Source organism: Geotrypetes seraphini, chromosome 1, assembly GCF_902459505.1.
Source record: "Geotrypetes seraphini chromosome 1, aGeoSer1.1, whole genome shotgun sequence".
Classification (NCBI taxonomy): domain Eukaryota; kingdom Metazoa; phylum Chordata; class Amphibia; order Gymnophiona; family Dermophiidae; genus Geotrypetes; species Geotrypetes seraphini.
The window spans coordinates 380,789,491-380,807,636 of record NC_047084.1 but is presented as its reverse complement, the minus strand read 5'-3'; the positions used below and the strand labels follow the sequence as shown (position 1 = coordinate 380,807,636).

Below are 18,146 nucleotides of genomic sequence, written 5' to 3'. Positions count from 1 at the left end.
CTAATCAGGCCATACTTTTATCAACACCATTTTGCCTTAGTTGTACAACTGTTGAAACTACCACAACTTGACTACTGCAACTCCATCTACATGGGAATCAACACCACTCTGATTCTCAAAATGCAACTCATCCAAACACCGCTGTCAGACTAATCTTCAACCTGAGAAAATATGATTTGATTACAGACTTCATCAGGCAACTGCACTGGCTACCCATCCCGTCACGAATAACCTTCAAAACTTCATGCATCATTCACCGTATACTTTACGGAAACTCCGCGGCTCCTCTCATCTAGCTCTTCTCCAAGGCATGATCTACTTTCCGCAGAACCCTCAACAGAATACTTCTAAATCTCTCTTCCACAAAAAATCTGCAATACAAATGTTTTTTCCACTCCATGTTCACCTTTCTAGGCGTAAAAACTTGGAATGACCTTACTGAAATGACCAGGACAGAACCTAACCACACCATATTCCAGAAGAAACTGAAAACTCATCTATTTGACACTTAATCATCTGTATCCTCTCCTCCTGTATCTTCCTGCCCTCCATTGTCCTCCCAACCCTCTAACCCCTTCTTCTGTAATGTCGCCTAGAGCTTGTATAGATGTGTGACGCACAAATGGAAGAAATAAATAAATAAATAAATAAATAACTGTGCTTTATCCCAGGATAAGCAGACAACATATTCTCACAGATGAGACTTCCTAGCTATTTCAAAAGGGATGGAGGGAAGCTCACATCTAAACAGAAAATAAATTTTGTAGAACTGCTTGGCCAAACTGACTATCCCATCTGGAATGAGTCACCGGACAGTGATGAGACGTGAAAGTATGTATTGAGGACCAAGTGGCTGCTTTACAAATGTTCTCAATAGGAGTGGAACGGAGAAAAGCTACTGAAGCTGCCATTGCTCTAATTTTATGTGCTGTGACATGACCTTCCAACAGTAACTCAACCCAAGCATAGCAGCAGGAGATACAGTCTTGGTTACAGGAGTTTCCAGTCGGTTAGGATCAAATGAGAGGATTAGTTAAGCAGAGGTTCTATGAGGCTTAGTACAATCTAGGTAGTAAGCTAAAGCACGTTTACAGTCCAATGTGTGGAGAGCAACTTCACTAGGAAGGGAATGTGGTCTTAGGAAGAAGACAGGCAGAACTATAGACTGGTTAAGATGGAATTCTGAAATTACTTTTGATAGGAATTTGGGATGAGTACGATGGACAAATCTGCCATGATAAAATGTGGTATAAGGTGGATCCATAATAGTGCTTGAAGCTCACTGACTTCACGAGCTGAGGTGATGCAAATTAAGAAGACCACTTTCCACTTGAGGTACTTGAGGGATGAAAATGCCAGCAGTTCAAATGGTGGTTTTATGAGAGTAGAAAGTACAATGTTGAGGTCACAGGGAAATGGAGGAGACTTGATTGGAGGGTCAGAGTGTAATAGATCTTTCATGAATCTGGAAACCAATGGGTATGTAGCCAGAGGTTTATCATTGAGAGGAATGTGAAAAGCACCAATAGCACCCTCACTAGTTTTGAGTCCCAAGTTGGAGAGATGCAAGAGGTAATCCCTTAGAACAGGCAGCGTCCCGTTGGACTGGAGGACGGCTAACGTCATTCCACTCCACAAGAAAGGCTCAAAGATGGAGACAGCAAACTACAGACCAGTGAGTCTAACATCGATAGTGAGCAAACTAATGGAAACTCTAATCAAACACCAATTAGATAAGATCCTGGATGAGGAGAATCTACGGGATCCCCGACAACATGGATTTACTAAGGGGAGATCCTGCCAATCCAACCTGATCAGCTTCTTTGACTGGGTAACGGGGAAGCTGGATATAGGGGAGTCCCTGGACATCGTGTACCTGGACTTTAGCAAAGCATTCGATAGCGTACCACACCGCAGGTTACTGAGCAAGATGAGTTCTATAGGATTAGGTAACACATTGACGAAATGGGTTGGGAGCTGGCTTGGAGGTAGGCTCCAAAGGGTGGTGGTGAACGGCACCCCCTCCGAAATGACGGAGGTGATTAGTGGAGTACCACAGGGCTCAGTCTTGGGCCCAATCCTATTCAACATCTTTATAAGAGACTTGGCAGAAGGGCTTCGAGGTAAAATAACATTATTCGCCGATGACGCCAAACTGAGTAATGTAGTGGGCAAATGCACAACAGACGAAGATTCAGTGCCCGACAACATGATGCACGACCTACTCCTACTGGAGCGATGGTCTAGGACATGGCAACTCAACTTCAATGCCAAAAAATGCAAAGTTATGCACCTGGGCAGCCAGAATCCATGCAAGTCTTATACCCTTAATGGCGAGATCCTAGCAAAAACGGTAGCAGAACGAGACTTGGGGGTAATCATCAGTGAGGACATGAAGTCTGCCAATCAAGTGGAGCAAGCTTCATCCAAGGCAAGACAAATCATGGGTTTCATACAAAGGGGTTTTGTCAACCGTAAGGCGGAAGTCATTATGCCATTGTATAGATCCATGGTGAGGCCCCACCTGGAATACTGTGTGCAATTCTGGAGGCCGCATTATCGCAAGGATGTGCTGAGACTGGAGTTGGTGCAGAGAATGGCCATCCGGATGGTCTCGGGACTCAAGGATCTCCCATATGATGAACGGCTTGACAAATTACAGCTATACTCGCTCGAGGAGCGCAGAGAGAGGGGGGACATGATCGAGACATTCAAGTATCTTACGGGCCGTATCGAGGCGGAGGAAGATATCTTCTTTTTCAAGGGTCCCACGACAACAAGAGGGCATCCGTGGAAAATCAGGGGCGGGAAACTACGAGGTGACACCCGGAAATTCTTTTTCACTGAAAGGGTGGTTGATCACTGGAATAGTCTTCCACTGCAGGTGATTGAGGCCAGCAGCATGCCTGATTTTAAGGCCAAATGGGATCGGTACATGGGATCTATTCACAGGGCAAAGGTAGGGGAGGGACATTAAGGTGGGCAGACTAGATGGGCCGTGGGCCCTTATCTGCCGTCTATTTCTATATTTCTATAATCCAAAACTGACAACAGAGGACACATATTTGAAAGTAATGTATGCCAGCTACACCAGAAGGTAAAATGGATCCTCTTGAAATGGTAACAGCATTGTGTGGACAGTTTTCTGGCAGTGTCAATGATAGCTGATAGTGGAGCAGAGATTGAATTCATTTACCCGTTGGGAGAGAGGTACCAGGCTTTGAAAGCCAGTGAACGTAGATTGGGGAGGAGGAGGGATCTTTCTTTCTGAGTAAGAAGAATTGGGAAAATCTGCAAATGAATGGGTTCCCTGACACTGAGATGAAGGAGAAGAGGGAACCAGGGATGTATGGGCCATCTCGGAACTATAAGAATCATAGCATCTGGCTCCTGTTTGAGTTTGAATATAATTTTTCCTATTAGAGATATTGGAGGAAATGCATAAAAAAATTTCTTCCTCCAGTCTAGGAGGAATGCATTGGATTTCAGAGAAAATGGCAAGGGTTCCCCATGTTGAGAAGATGTGATGCACTGTTTTAGAGTTCAGTGACCACTCGTGAGGCTGAAGATATTTGCTCAGCTTGTCCACTAGCATGTTCTGTTTACCTGCTAGGTATTGTGACAGGGAAAAGCACGCAGTCAGCAAATTGCCTAAGGTGCAAGCTGTGTCAAGCCCTGTCACTAAAGAGAAGCCCAGTAATGATGTCACTCAGGTTAAACATGAGGCTTCAAAAATCAGATGTCCCTGTAACCAAAGCTTATTTGCCTTCAGCTGAGAAGCCTGTGAGTCAGCAGTTTATTCCAAAGCCCACTTCTCCTGGTAAAGGGAAAATCCAGAGAGGGGGTGGGGTGGAAACAATTACACCTAAGAACACACCGGTAAAAGCTTTACTCAAAGCAGACAGGCTAGTTAAGGAACAGCCAAAGAGAACATTAGCTGTCCCTGCAGGTGTAAATAAACAGGCAGGAAAACAGAAGCTAAGGAGGAATGGCTCCATTCCCAACCAAAGCTTCATTCCTGAACAGCACTGAAGTCATAGGGCGGAAACCTACTGCCCTCAGGCAGTCAAGCTACTGGAGAAACCAAAGCTAACCCAGGACTTCTGGCAAGGAAACTTTCCAAACCCAGCACTATAGAAAGGTATGGTCAGGATTTAACCCAGGCAGTAGGTGGGCAAGATATAGATCTAGTTTCTTTATCTGGAAAAAGTGATATTCAGCTAGTGTGATATGTGCACGAGTGAACAAGAGTGAAAGGAAATGTGATACAATAAGCTTGTTGAGGGATGAAAAAATGCAGTGGGAACCAGTGTATAAGAGCATAAGTAATGAGTGTGGTGTTGTCTGAATGTGTGTTACAGTGAGAAACACTGAGCAGTAAAGCTGGCACGTCTCAGAGCAGTTTCAGTTCCCAAAAGATTTATTGTGAGGGAAGGGAATCCTTAACTCTGTTCCTCTCTAATTGACAAGCACAGCTGCAGCAGTACTAAAGCCTAACGATAAAGCCCTCATCTTAATTGAAGCTCACCAAGGGGTTTAATGTGAGGGATACAGACAAGCATGGCAGAATCCATCCTCCCCATCATTAACACCTCCCTAACCACTGGGACTGTGCCCCTCAGCTGGAAGTCAGCTATTATCAAGCCCACTCTCAAAAAACCCACCCTTGATCCTAACGAACCCGGCAACTATCGCCCAGTCTCCAACCTCCCATTTGTCTCCAAACTCCTTGAACGAATTGTGCTCCACCGACTTCACCCCTTCATTGAAGAACAAGCTGCTCTATCCCCTGCCCAGTCCGGCTTCCGAAAAGGCCACAGCACAGAGTCAGTACTCCTTGACATCATTGATGACAGCTGGGCAATACTCGACAAAGGCAGTGATGCCCTACTAGTCCTACTTGACCTCAGCGCTGCCTTCGACACAGTCGACCACCACCTCCTCACATCCAGACTCTATGACCTCGGAATCAAGGACACAGCCCTCCAATGGATCACCTCCTTCCTCCATCAAAGGACCCAGACTGTCCTACTAGGAACACACAAATCTCGCCCCAAGCCTATCAAATATGGTGTTCCTCAAGGCGCCCTTCTATCCCCCCTCCTATTCAACCTCTACATCAGGCCTGTCATTGATATAGCGCAGAAATATAGCATTAAAATCCACTCTTATGCAGATGACATCCAGCTGCTCCTCCCACTAGGCGAGAACCGATCGTCCCAAATTACTAACCTCCAACATTGCCTCTCTGATATGAAAACTTGGATGTCAAACAACAAACTTCAACTAAACGCCACTAAAACAGAACTCTTATGGATCAGGAAAAAAAGCACCAAATTCACACGTCCTACCCTAGCATGGGACTCCACTCTACTAACGGCAACAGATCAGGTACGCAGCCTAGGAGTAACCTTAGATGGACACCTATCCCTATCTGCCCACATATCCCAAGTAATCTCCACCTCCTTCTACTACCTCCGCCAACTGAAAAGGATCAAACCCTACATCTCCACACCTGACCTCGCCCAACTCCTCTACGCATATGTCCTCTCCAGAATGGATTACTGTAACTCCCTATTTAATGGACTAACCAAAAATAATCTCAAACGCCTCCAACGTGTCCAAAATGCAGCTATCCGCCTCCTACACAACCTCAACTACCATGATCCCGTCTCCCCAGCACTCCGCGCTGAACACTGGCTCCCAATTAGTCAGCGCTGTGCTTTCAAGGCCCTAGCAGTAGCCCACAAGAGAATTTATGCCACCACCCCCTCCTACATAAAATCTAAGCTTCCCATCTACACCCCCACTCGCTCCCTCCGCTCAAAATCGGAAATACGCCTATGCATTCCCCCTGGAAGGTCCCTCCTCTCAGAAACTGCCCGCAAACGATCCTACAGCCACTTCATCCCACATCTCTGGAATAAACTCCCCCCCCAACTCAGGCAACAGAACTCTTTATTGACATTCCGTAAAATGGTAAAGACCCTCCTCTTCAACTAAAGGTCTCCCTCAGTCTACACCCCCCCTTAAACCCCACCTCTCTCTTCTCTCCCCTATTTAACTTCTCCTAAATTTCAGTATTGTCCTCTCTTAGTCTGTACTCTGATAAATTGTCTGTACTCTGAAAAATTGTTTGTACCCTGATAAATACTGCACAATCTTGTATGTCCAAGCATCTAAACCTATTGTACACCTTATTTGCCTAATTACTTCTACTGTGTATGTTTACTTGTAGACCGTTCTGAGCTACTGGGAGAACGGGATATAAATCTAAATAAATAAATAAATAAAAATAAATAAGCAGGTTTGTCCTCTCTCTGAGTTCAGGCAATCCCTGTAAAGTGCTTAGTAGCCAGTTCTTTATCAAGATTAGGAGAGCTTTAGTGCAGAGGCAAAATATTGTGAGCCTGATTCAAGTATAATTAGCACTAGTGAATAAAATTTGGCAGAAGCCACCATAGTTGATGTACCTAAAACTAATGGGAAATGTAGTCAAGTTGCTAAATGGAAAGTGGAATCAAAAGGAAAAGTAATCTTGTATCTGCATTACAGACTGTGGCAACTTACCTTTCATTTGTGACAAAGACGTTTGTGCTTATTTTGAGAATAGACTGAACTTGGTTACACTTGCTTCAACACCCTAGAATTTGGGAGATAAAAGTCTTTAATTTTTGCACATGGCTGTTTTTGTGTTCCTTTTTGAGTGTGCAATCCCCTTGGCCACTCCAGTAATACCGCTCGGCTAGTACAGTGCTGTGAATTAGGGTCCAGCTGCCTGTCCCTATTCCCCACCACAGTATACAGCCTTAAGAAAGATGTTTCGTGGAATGGCCTACTTCCAGATCTGAGTCGCTTCTTGGCAAAGGAGGCAAGAACCTGTGCCTCCTTGTTTGTTGATATAATACATGGCAACTTGATTGTCTGTACATATGAGGACCACCTAATTGAGAAGGTGATTCTGAAATGTGAGAAGTACTCTATAGATCACCACCAGTTCTAGGAAGTTGATGTAAAAGGATTTCTCTAACAGGCAGAAAAAACAAGAACACGAGTATAGAATGTCAGGTGCAACTCTGGGTAAAAGCGAACAAGAAAAGGACCTAGGTGTACTGATAGATAGGACCCTGAAACCGTCGGCACAATGTGCAGCGGCGGCAAAGAAAGCAAATAGAACGTTAGGCATGATAAAGAAAGGAATCACGAGTAGATTGGAGAAAGTTATAATGCCGCTTTATAGGGCAATGGTCAGATCACACTTGGAATACTGTGTCCAACATTGGTCTCCCAACCTAAAGAAGGATATAAAACTGCTGGAGAGGGTGCAGAGATGAGCAACGAAGCTAATAAAAGGTATGGAGAACTTGGAATACGAGGAACGACTTAAGAGACTGGGATTGTTCTCCCTTGAGAAAAGGAGACTGTGAGGGGATATGATCAAGACTTTCAAAATACTGAAAGGAATCGACAAAATAGAGCAGGAAAAAAATTATTTACAACTAGTCTTTAAGCCCGTTTCATTAACGGGTGCTAGAATAGATGTATCTGTCTGTCTTTCTTTGTCTCTCTCTCTCATTGGCCGCTGTCTTTCTTTCTGTATCTCTCTCTCTTTGACCGCTGTCTGTCTGTCTTTCTGTGTCTCTCTCCTTGACCACTGTCTGTGTGTCTTTCTGTCTCTCTCTCTCTCTCTCTCTCTCCTTGGCCGTTGTCTGCCTGTCTTTCTGTCTCTCCCTATCTCCTTGGCCACTGTCTTTCTGTGTGTCTCCCTCTGTCGCTCTCTGTGTGTGTCTGTCTTTCTGTCTCTTTCTCTCTCTCTCCTTGGCTTCTGTCTGCCTGTCTTTCTGTTTCTCCCTCTCTCCTTGGCCGCTGTCTGTCTTTCTGTGTGTCTGTCTGTCTCTCTCTCTACTTGGTCGCTGTCTGTGTGTCTGTCTGTCTCTTTTTCTCTTTCTCGTTGGCAGCTGTGTGTCTGTCTTTCTGTCTCTTTCTTTCTCTCTCTCTCTCCTTGGCCGCTGTTTATGTGCCTTTCTGTATCTTTCTTTCTCTCTCATTGGCCGCTGTCTGTCTCTCTATCTCCTTGGCCACTGTCTGTGTGTCTGTCTGTCTTTCTATCTCTTTTTCTCGTTGGCAGCTGTGTGTCTGTCTTTCTTTCTCTCTTTCCTTGGCTGCTGTTTATGTGCCTTTTGAGGAAGGGTATAGAAGTCCTGTGTAGAAGAGACCAGGTGAAGACCTCTGAAATTTCACCCATTTAAGCAGAAACAGGCCAATACGGATGGAGCCTAAAATGAATGCTGAAAAAGTAAAAATGGACTCTGACTAACAAACTCTAACAAACTGTCAGCTCTGAAAGATACTTCTGCTTTCTTGAAGGAAAGGTCAACCACAAAACACAGCTGGAAAGGAAGACACAGAGATTGATGTAAGAAATTCATCAAGAAACTGGGCTGTGCAGCGTAAGAACAAGGGATGTAAGGAAGTAAAAACTAACCACAGAGCTAAAAAACATTAGGCCAGGTGCTCGGAGGCGGGGCTTGGTATATTAACAGGACATTTAGGGGAAATCAGGGTAGAATTAAGAAATCATAAGGGGTGTGGTAACACAGTATCACTCATGTTAACCAATCATTAGATTAATAAATGAGATAATAAATATGATTAACCAATGAAAATGTGAAATGTAACATGCATCAAGGTGGGCCAGAGTTGTCAGAGTCCTATAAAAGAGGGCTCCCGGGACCAGAGCTTCAGAACTCTTTGGAAGTTCTCCATCAGTCTGGCCAGCCTGATGTATGCTCTGTATGCTGCGTGATTTGTTCCTGTAAGCTACCATTTGATTATTAAACTCATAATGTTTGAACCAGCATAAAGGGAGTCGAGTGGTCTGTCTGTGAAGGCCTAGGGTCTTCACTTTATGTCTCTTTCTCTCTCTCTCTTTCCTTGGCCGCTGCCTGTGTGTCTTTCTATCTCTCTCTTTGGCTGCTGTCTGTCTTTCTATCTCTTTCTCTCTCCTTGGCTGCTGTCTTGTCTGTCTCTTTCCTTCCCTCTCTCCCATTACATGCCTGCACCCCGCTCCCCTTCCTTTGACCGCCTCCCCCCCCCCGCCCATCCCATCCCCTCTGCGGTAGCGCCACCAGCCTCTAACAAATCCTCATCCTCGATCCGGAAATTCACCCAGAGGGGAGAGTGGAGGCATAGGAGAAGGCTGTGCGACCACGGAGTGGCAGTAGTTATGGCCTTCCCTCCCCTAGCTCCGTAGCTCGGTCGCTATCACTGCCTCCTCTCCCCGATGTCAGCTCCAAATGTGCGCACGCGCCACACTCTGCAACATTTCTCTGCCGACCACAGAGCGACAGACGCACAGAGCCACAAAAATTGAAGTGCACATGTGCGCTAAGGGTATTATTTTCTTAGATGTCCAATGTGACACGGAGAAGAGGACATGGACTGAAGCTAAGGGGGGACAAGTCCAGGACAAATATTAGGAAGTTCTGCTTCACGCAACAAGTGGTGGACACCTGGAATGCTCTCCAAGAGGAGGTTATTGCGGAATCCACCGTTCTAGGATTTAAAAGCAAACTAGATGCACATCTCCTTATGAGAGGCATAGAGGGATATGGGTGACTAAAATTACGCTAGGTGTACACCTGGCTGGGCCTCCGCATGTGCAGTTCGCCGGACTTGATGGACCGAAGATCTGGTCTGGAGATGGCAGTTCTTATGTTCTTATGTAGTCCAAGTGCCTTGGATACGAAAGCTGTGTAGGTGAGCTCCCTATCCAGACACTGATGCATCTGTCATTAATATCATGAACATGAAATAGAAGGCTCCTGGAGAGGTTTGTTGGGTTTAGTCACCACTGCAGAGACTGACAAAGAAGCAAAGGGGCTGCGTTGATGGAAGAGCGAATCTGTAGCCTGAGACCAATGCAAGGCAAATGGGGATCCCTGAGATAAAGACAGGCAAATGGGGTAACATGAACCATGGACACCATGTGTTCCAATAAGAACATAAGAAATGCCTGCACCAGATCAGACCTGGGGTCCATCCAGTCCGGTGATCCGCACACGCTATACTGTGATGGTTTGTTGAGTAGACATTTGGTTGTAAAGGCAAATTAGAGTGACGAGTCTCTGTTGAGGTAGATAAGCACAAGTCTGAGTTGTAGCTAACAACGCCCCTATAAACTCTAGTATCTGTGTTAGTTGTAGATGGGATTTCTGGTAGTTGACTGAAAATTTTAAAAGCTCTAGAAGATGGATGGTTGAGGTCATTGCTATCTGAGTAGCTTCAAGTGAGGATGCCTTTATCAACCAGTCATCCAAATAAGGGAATACATGAAAGCCCTAAGAGCGGAGTGTTGCAGCTACTAAAACTAAACACTTTGTGAATAATCTGGGTGCTTATGCTAGGACAAAGGGTAGCAGCCTGTATTGGAGATGATGCACTCCTATCTGAAAGCACAGGTACTTTCTGTGGGTTGGAAGAATGGGGATATGCCTGTATGCTTCCTTGAGATCCAGAGCAAAGCCAGTACTTCTCTAGAAGGATATACAAGGTGCCTAGGGATAGCATCCAAAACTTCTCTTTAACTAAATACTTGTTGAGGGCTTGGAGATTGAGAATCGGTCATAGACCTCCAGTCTTCTTTGGTATGAGGAAATATTTTGAGTTGAGTCCCCTGCTCCTCTATGGAGGAGGTACTGGTTCGATGGCTTTCAGCTGTAGGACAGCTGAGAGTTCTTATTGAAGAAGTGAGGTTTACTTGAGTTGAAAGACTATTCACTTGGAGGCTCTTCATGGAGAAGAGCACAGCCCTCCTTAATCACTTGTAAAACCTAGTTGTTTGTTGTGATAAGAGTCCCAACGGTGATGGTAATGGGTCAATCGACCTCCAATGTGATGAGGAGGGGTTTGAGATGGAAGAACGTGACTAGGCTCTGGATGAGCAAGTCAAAAGAACAAAGTAGACTTCTCTTGAGGTTAAGATTGAGGTATCTGTGAGCACTGTTGTTGTCTAGGGTGCTTTTGTGGAGGAGCCCTAGAGGTAGAGGTTGGCTGGTTATAGCACCGCTTTTAAAACGATGACTGGTATCTAAGGTTATATTTATTTAATTAGTCTTCTCTCCCTTTGTCCCCAAAGAGCTCTGAGCGGGTTACAGGTTAAACATACATAATTTCAGTACAAGTTTACAATACGAGTTTTTATCCTAACCTGTCACTTACTAGGATCTAATATTAATATACATAATATACAGTTTACCAATTACAATTTGCCATAGTTATCCTTACAGTGCAAGGTTTTCAGTACAAGTTTTATCCTAATTTAACACACAGATAGTTTAAATGTTAGATTAGCCATAATTACAGAGAAGATTTTACAATACAAGTTTTCCTTATGTGACACATACTGGTTCTGATACCAATATACATTTCTTTGTAGTCCATCGGTCAAGGGCAGGGGTTTAGGTGAAGAGACCTTCAAGGGATCTGATCTGCAGGGGCAGTAGATTCCAGTGGCTTGGTATGAAGTGGGAGTAGGACTGTCAGATGGCAATTTGCAGTCGAAGGGCACGACCAGGGAGTGTTTTGAGGCATATTTTGTCCCGGAAGCAGCAAGAAACCTGAGGCTTTGAAGATTTGATAGAAGAAAGAGTAGTCATGCTTTGCTCATGTCTGGTAATCTTTTGTGGGTCCTCTTCGATTCTGTCCCAAACAATTCATCACCAAAACAGGGAATATTCGCTAGATGGTCCTGAACATTAGAGTTTAGATCAGACACGCACAACTAGGCTTGCCGACACATAGCTATGGATAGTGCTGAAGCCCTAGAGATAATATCAAAGGCGTCAAACACTGATCTGGCCATGAACTTTCTAATTTCAAGTAGATTGTGGGTAGTATTTTGAAATTCTTCAAGTTGGTCTCCCAGAATGTACTGTTCATAATGTGATAATTGTTGAACTAACTGTTTAAAGTAAAAAGTCATGAAGAAATTGTAACAGAAGATACGACTGATTAACATAGTATTCTGGTACAGTCTGAAGCCAAACTTGTCCAGGGTATGGCCTTCTCTCCCTGAAGGAGTACTGGCATATGTCTTGGTATTGGAGGATTGTTTTTAGAGAAGACTCAACTAAAAGGGAGTGATGTTGAAGTTGAGGTTTGTCAAATGCTGAGCATGACTGGACTCTATACAGGGAGTCTAATTTTTTTGGTGCCACAGGATATAAGTGCAGAGGTGTTTCCCAGTTTTTAAACATAGCATCCCTCATTAAGTTGTGAAATGGAAATTTCAGATAATCTTTGGGGATTTCCTCAAAGTCCAAGGCATCAAAGATTTCAGCTCTCAGCTCGGATTCAGATTCCATTTTAACTGGTAGAGCATGCCCCATCTGATGAATGAATTTTGTGAATGATAAGCTCTCTGGTGGAGACCTTCATCTAGGTGGTGGAGGAGAGGGATCTGAAGAAATGTCATAGGATTCTGGTGCAGAGAGCTCTGGATCAGAATAAGTGTAATCTGAAAGATCTGAATTAATGTCAGCCCTCCTGGGAGATGTGCTATGTCTAGAGTAGTGGTCTCTGGATTTAGAAGGACGATTATGAGAAGACTTCTGACTGTGGTGTCTGGAGGAACTTCTATCTGTTTCTCAGTACCGTTTAGTTGTGGAGCGTGAAGTACTGCGGAGTCATGGCAAACAAGACCTCTGAGTTGTAAGTGGTTCAGTACTGGGATCCCTCGTGGAGTGATGCTCGGGCTGGGTTGGTACTGATGGAGCCAAGGGAGGAACAAAGACCAATTGCACTTATAGCATAAATGCCAGCTCCCTCTGGAGTAGCTCTTTCATTTGGTCAAGTAAAGATTGCACCAGTACCACAGACGTTGTCGGTACAGTCAGTACAGCCAGTGCTGCAGGGTGTCGAGGCGTTGGTAACCTCAATGAAGAGGCACACCTCTGAGGAGACACCAACTGCAGAGAAGGAAATCTTGACTTCTTATGTCAGCGCTTGGCGTGCATCAACTTACTTGATGCTTGAGAAGACGTCGAAGTATGTGTAGTTGGTGAGGCATAAGAACACTCCTTAGCATTTTTAGGATGTGAAGAAGCTGGTGGTACCGGAGCCAACACTAAGCGGAGTATTTTTGCCAATGTTGACACCAATGCTTCCAGAGAATAATGTTTAGACATTATCGGTGAAGAAGACATTGCCGATGCTGAGAAAGACCTGAATAGCTTTTCTACCAGGACATCTTAGTACAATCAGAGAAGGTACGCAGTCCGGTCCCGATTCCGGGTGCGCCTTCACGAAACCACACAGCCTGCGCTCTACCCCTTAGCGGACAAACCCAGGGTGAGTTAGCTCCCAATCCTGAAACCCTGATCCGACCTGCAGGATGTCCAGGGGTTTACTGCAGTGGCAGGGAACCCCCCAGAAGCAGAAAATTTTATAAAAAGTTTGCGATCTCCCACTAAAGGATGTCCCCGCAGGGTGAATCCGCAGCACTAGGGCAAGACCTGTGCCAAATATCAAATTAATAGACTAGAATTTAGGAAAATAAAACATAAGCAGAAAAGATGAGCCTCTACATCAAGGCTGTAGGAAACGAAACTGAGATTCCAGGGGAGTGTCACAGGAGATGACCACAGGAGGAGGGGTTAAACATTGGTTTTGAGTTCCCTACAGATCAGGGCTGGAAGGGAATGATAACCCTACCGTTCAGCCTACAGAGGAATTATACAAGAATTAGTACTATTATGGGGGTAGGGTCTGGGGCAGGGATTGCAGGGCTCCCTAAACAAAAAAAGTGTACACTGCCTACGAGAAGCCCGATAACTCAAACACATTTGTTTCCTTTTTACCTACCGCCTTCTTTTTTCTCTCGTCATTCATGACCTTCTCTCTTCAGCAGTGAAGCAAATCTGGGGAAAAAAATATTCAACTATGAAAATCATCACAGCAACAAAGCGACACTGAAGTCAACCCAGCAAAGATTGCCAAAACCTTTTTTATAAATTAGTAGGATTGCACACAGTACATTCTTTAATATATATATTAAGAACATAATAATTGCAATACTGGGACAGACTGAAGGTCTATTAAGTCCAGTATCCTGTTTCCAACAGTGACCAACCCAATTCCAACAACTTTTCCTTAATTTCCATAGGAATTCTTCACTTTCTGTCATGGCTCCTACTCTAGAATTATTTGCCTTTTTATCTCCGTTCAGAAAAATCATTTGTGACCTTCAAGGTACAATTAAAGGCATACTACTTCTGCTTGGCCTTCTGTTCTTAATTTATTTCACTTTGATGGCAACTTTCCCAAAAGTTGCATACCTGGATTTATGAAATCAGTGTGGGCAGAAAGCACAGTTACTTACCATAACAGATGTTATCCAGGGACAGCAGGCAGCTATTCTCAACATGTGGGCGACATCATCCACGGAGCCCGGATGCAAACAGCTTCGCAAGCAGACTTGCTTGAAGAACTTTAGAAAGTTCACGACTGCTGCACCGAGCATGCGCGAGTGCCTTCCCGCCCAGTGCAGAGCGCGCCTCTCTCCTCAGTTCAGATAGCTAGCAGAGAAGCCAACCAGGGGAGGTGGGTGGGTTGTGAGAATAGTAGCCTGCTGTCCCTGGATAACACCTCTGTACTTTATCCCAGGACAAGCAGGCAGCCTATTCTCAACTTGTGGGTGCCTCCAAGCTAACCAGAATGGGATGGTGGGAGTGTTGGCAATTCGGGAGAATAAATTTTGTAATACTGCCTGGCCAAAATGGCCATCCCGTCTGGGAAAAAACATCCAGACAATAATGAGAGGTGAAGGTATGAACTGAGGACCAAGTGGCTGCTTTACAGATTTCTTCAATAGGAGTAGATCTAAGGAAAGCTACTGATGCTGCCATGGCTCTGACTTTATGGGCTGTGACTTGACTCTGTAGATATAGTCCAGCCTGAGCATAGCAGAAAGATATGCAAGCAGCTAACCAGTTGGAGATGGTGTGCTTGGAAATCGGATATCCCAACTTGTTTGGATCAAAGGAGACAAAAAGTTGAGGAGCAGATCTGTGTGGCTTAATCCTTTGCAAGTAAAAAGCCAAAGCACGCTTACAGTCCAGAGTATGAAGAGATGTTTCTTCAGGATGAGAATGAGGCTTTGGAAAAAACACTGGAAGTACAATGGATTGATTGAGATGAAATTCTGAAACCACTTTAAGTAAGAATTTTGGATTAGTACGGATGACTACCTTGTCATGATGGAATACTGTGAAAGGTGGGTCTGCAACTAAAGCTTGTAGCTCGCTGACCCTGCGAGCAAATGTGAGAGCAATGAGAAAACCCACTTTCCAAGTGAGATATTTAAGATGAGCCAAAGCCATTGGTTCGAAAGGAGGCTTCATCAATTGAGCAAGAACAACATTGAGATCCCAAACCACTGGAGGAGGTTTGAGAGGTGGCTTGACAAGCTTTTAAATATCAGCAGCAGTGGGAGATCAACTGCTTTTACACCTAAGCAGCAGCAGGACCAGCCACCACTAACAAGAGCCCTTTGCCCCGATCCAGCCAGGCATGTGAGCTCCTCCCTCTGCAGTCCATTGGAGAGATCAATCTACCTGCTTTTAAATATCAGCAACAGTGCAACAGTAGGAAATCAACTGCTTTTTTACACCTCAGCAGCAGCGGAACTATCCACAACTACCAAGAGCCCACAGATTCAATCCAGCCAAGAGTTTGAGCTCCACCTCCCCCTGCAGTACACTAGGAAGATCAACTGTTTTTTACACCTAAGCAGCAACAGGACCAGCCACCACTACCGAGAGCCCTTTGCCCTGATCCAGCCAGACAAGTAAGCTCTTCCCCAGCATTCCGTTGGAAAAATCAATATGCTTGCTTTTAAATATTATCAGAAGTAGGAGATCAACTGCTTTTACACCTAAGCAGCACCAAGACCAGCCGCCACTATCGAGAGCTTTTGTCCCAATCCAGCCAGACGTGTATGCTCTTCACCATACAATTTGTTGGAGAGATCAATCTGCCTGCTTTTAAATATCAGCAGCATTGGGAAAACAACTGCTTTTACACCTAAGCAGCAGCGGGTACATCCGCAACCACCAAGAGCCCACAGACCCGATCCTGCCAGAAGCGTGAACTCCTCCCCCTGCAGTCCATTGGAGAGATCAATCTGCCTGCTTTTAAATATCAGCAGCAGTGGAGATCAACTGCTTTTACATCTAAGCAGCAATGAGACCAGCCACAACCACCGAGAGCACTCAGACCCGATCCTACCAAGAGTGTGAACTCTTCCCCCCCTGCAATCCGCTAAGAAGATCGACTGTCGGCTCCGGGCGGCTTTCCCGCAGAGGAGAGAATCCTGCATTCACCGTGGACCTCATCTGGGGCAGCCTCCTTGGAGCGGCTGGGACACGGGCAGTGTGTCTGGGAGGGAATGCATGGATGGGAGAACATCACAGGGGAGGGGACATAGGCATCCTTGGACTGTCGGCCAGAAGAAGCCCTTTCTGGATACGTCAATCGCTCCTCCTAAACTTACTTGCTCCACTTCATCACTGACGCTGACCCATTCTGCTTCTATTCCTTTCTCTCCTCTCTTCTACCTTCCAAAGTATTTAGATCAATGCTGTCTTTTTAAAATATTTATTTTATTTTTATTTTTCCTCTAACTCTACTTTTCACTTCACTATTACCCTCCAGGTACTTTAGTTAGATTGTGAGCCTTCGGGACAGTAAGGGAATTTTCCAAGTGCCTTTCTTATTTCTAATCTTAATGTATATTTTCTGTAAACCGCTTAGAACCTAACGGATGTAGCGGTATATAAGAAATAAATTACACAGTACTTCAGGGATACAAACTATATAGAAGAGATCGAGTAGGGCAGAAAGGTGGAGGTATTGCCCTATATGTTCAGGAAGGAGTAGAATCTGTTGAAGTGGCTACGACGGAAACGAAAGAGAAGCTAGAGTCCCTCTGGGTCAAGATTCCTGGCCAAAACAGTGCAGACACGAAAATTGGCCTTTTCTATCGTCCCCCGGGACAGGCGGATGAAACTGACTCTGAAATGATAGAGGAAATCAAACGAGAATGCAAGACGGGCAATGTAATAATATTGGGAGACTTCAATTTCCCGAGGATAGACTGGAAACTAGGAACCTCCAACTGCGGCAATGAGGTCAAGTTCCTGGAGGCGCTAGGGGATTGCTTCCTGGAACAAATGGTAAAAGAGCCGACAAGAGGCAACGCCACCCTGGACTTGGTGCTAAATGGCCTCACGGGACCGACAAAAGAAGTAGAAGTTACGGCACCGCTGGGGACGAGCGATCACAATGTGATCATCTTTAAGCTTGACATCGGGAATAGAAAAAGTGCCAAAACCTTAACCAAAACCTTTAACTTTAAAAAGGGCAAATACGATTGCATGAGAGCCATGGTGAAACAACGACTCAAAAAAAAGGTGGATAAACTTGAAACAGTAGAGCAGGCATGGTCCCTACTGAAAACAACTATCAAAGAAGCACAAAACCTATACATTCCGAGGATCTCCAAAGAAAGGAGAACAAAGGGTAAGGGAGAACCAGCATGGCTTACCAGACAGGTGAGGGAAACCATACAAGAAAAGAAGGACTCTTTCAAAAAATGGAAACACATGAAAACAACCGAAGCATGGAACAAACATAAAGATGATCAGAAGAAATGTCACAGGGCGGTGAGGGATGCCAAAAAGGACTATGAAGAAAAAATAGCGCAAGAGGCCAAAAACTTCAAGCCCTTCTTTAGATATGTGAAAGGGAAAAAACCCGCAAAAGAGGCGGTGGGACCCCTGGACGATCAGGGAAGAAAAGGGTACATTAAGGAAGATAAACAAATTGCGGACAAACTAAATTCCTTCTTTGCGTCCGTCTTTACGGAGGAGGATACCGCAAAAATACCAGAAACTGTGAAAGTGTTTAGTGGAGTAATAGAAGACATCCTCACCACAGTTGAAGTAGATTTGGACCAGATATACTACCAGATCGACAAACTTAAAAGTGACAAATCCCCTGGACCGGATGGAATTCACCCGAGAGTCTTAAAGGAATTGAAGGTTGAAATCGGAGAGTTATTGCAAAAACTCGCCAATCTGACAATC

At 44.8% G+C, this 18,146-nt stretch overlaps 1 protein-coding gene across 3 annotated transcripts in view; it reads right to left on the bottom strand.

Annotated features, from left to right (window-relative positions):
* TEX15 (testis expressed 15, meiosis and synapsis associated) overlaps window positions 1-18,146 on the bottom strand; it is a 330,325-nt gene that overhangs the window by 289,347 nt on the left and 22,832 nt on the right. For all 3 annotated transcript variants that reach the window (XM_033915922.1, XM_033915913.1, XM_033915932.1), the window contains exon 2: window positions 13,864-13,919. In XM_033915922.1, the coding sequence (XP_033771813.1) occupies window positions 13,864-13,886 (23 nt within the window). In that variant the 5' untranslated portion in view covers window positions 13,887-13,919. The remainder of the gene's footprint in view (window positions 1-13,863; window positions 13,920-18,146) is intronic.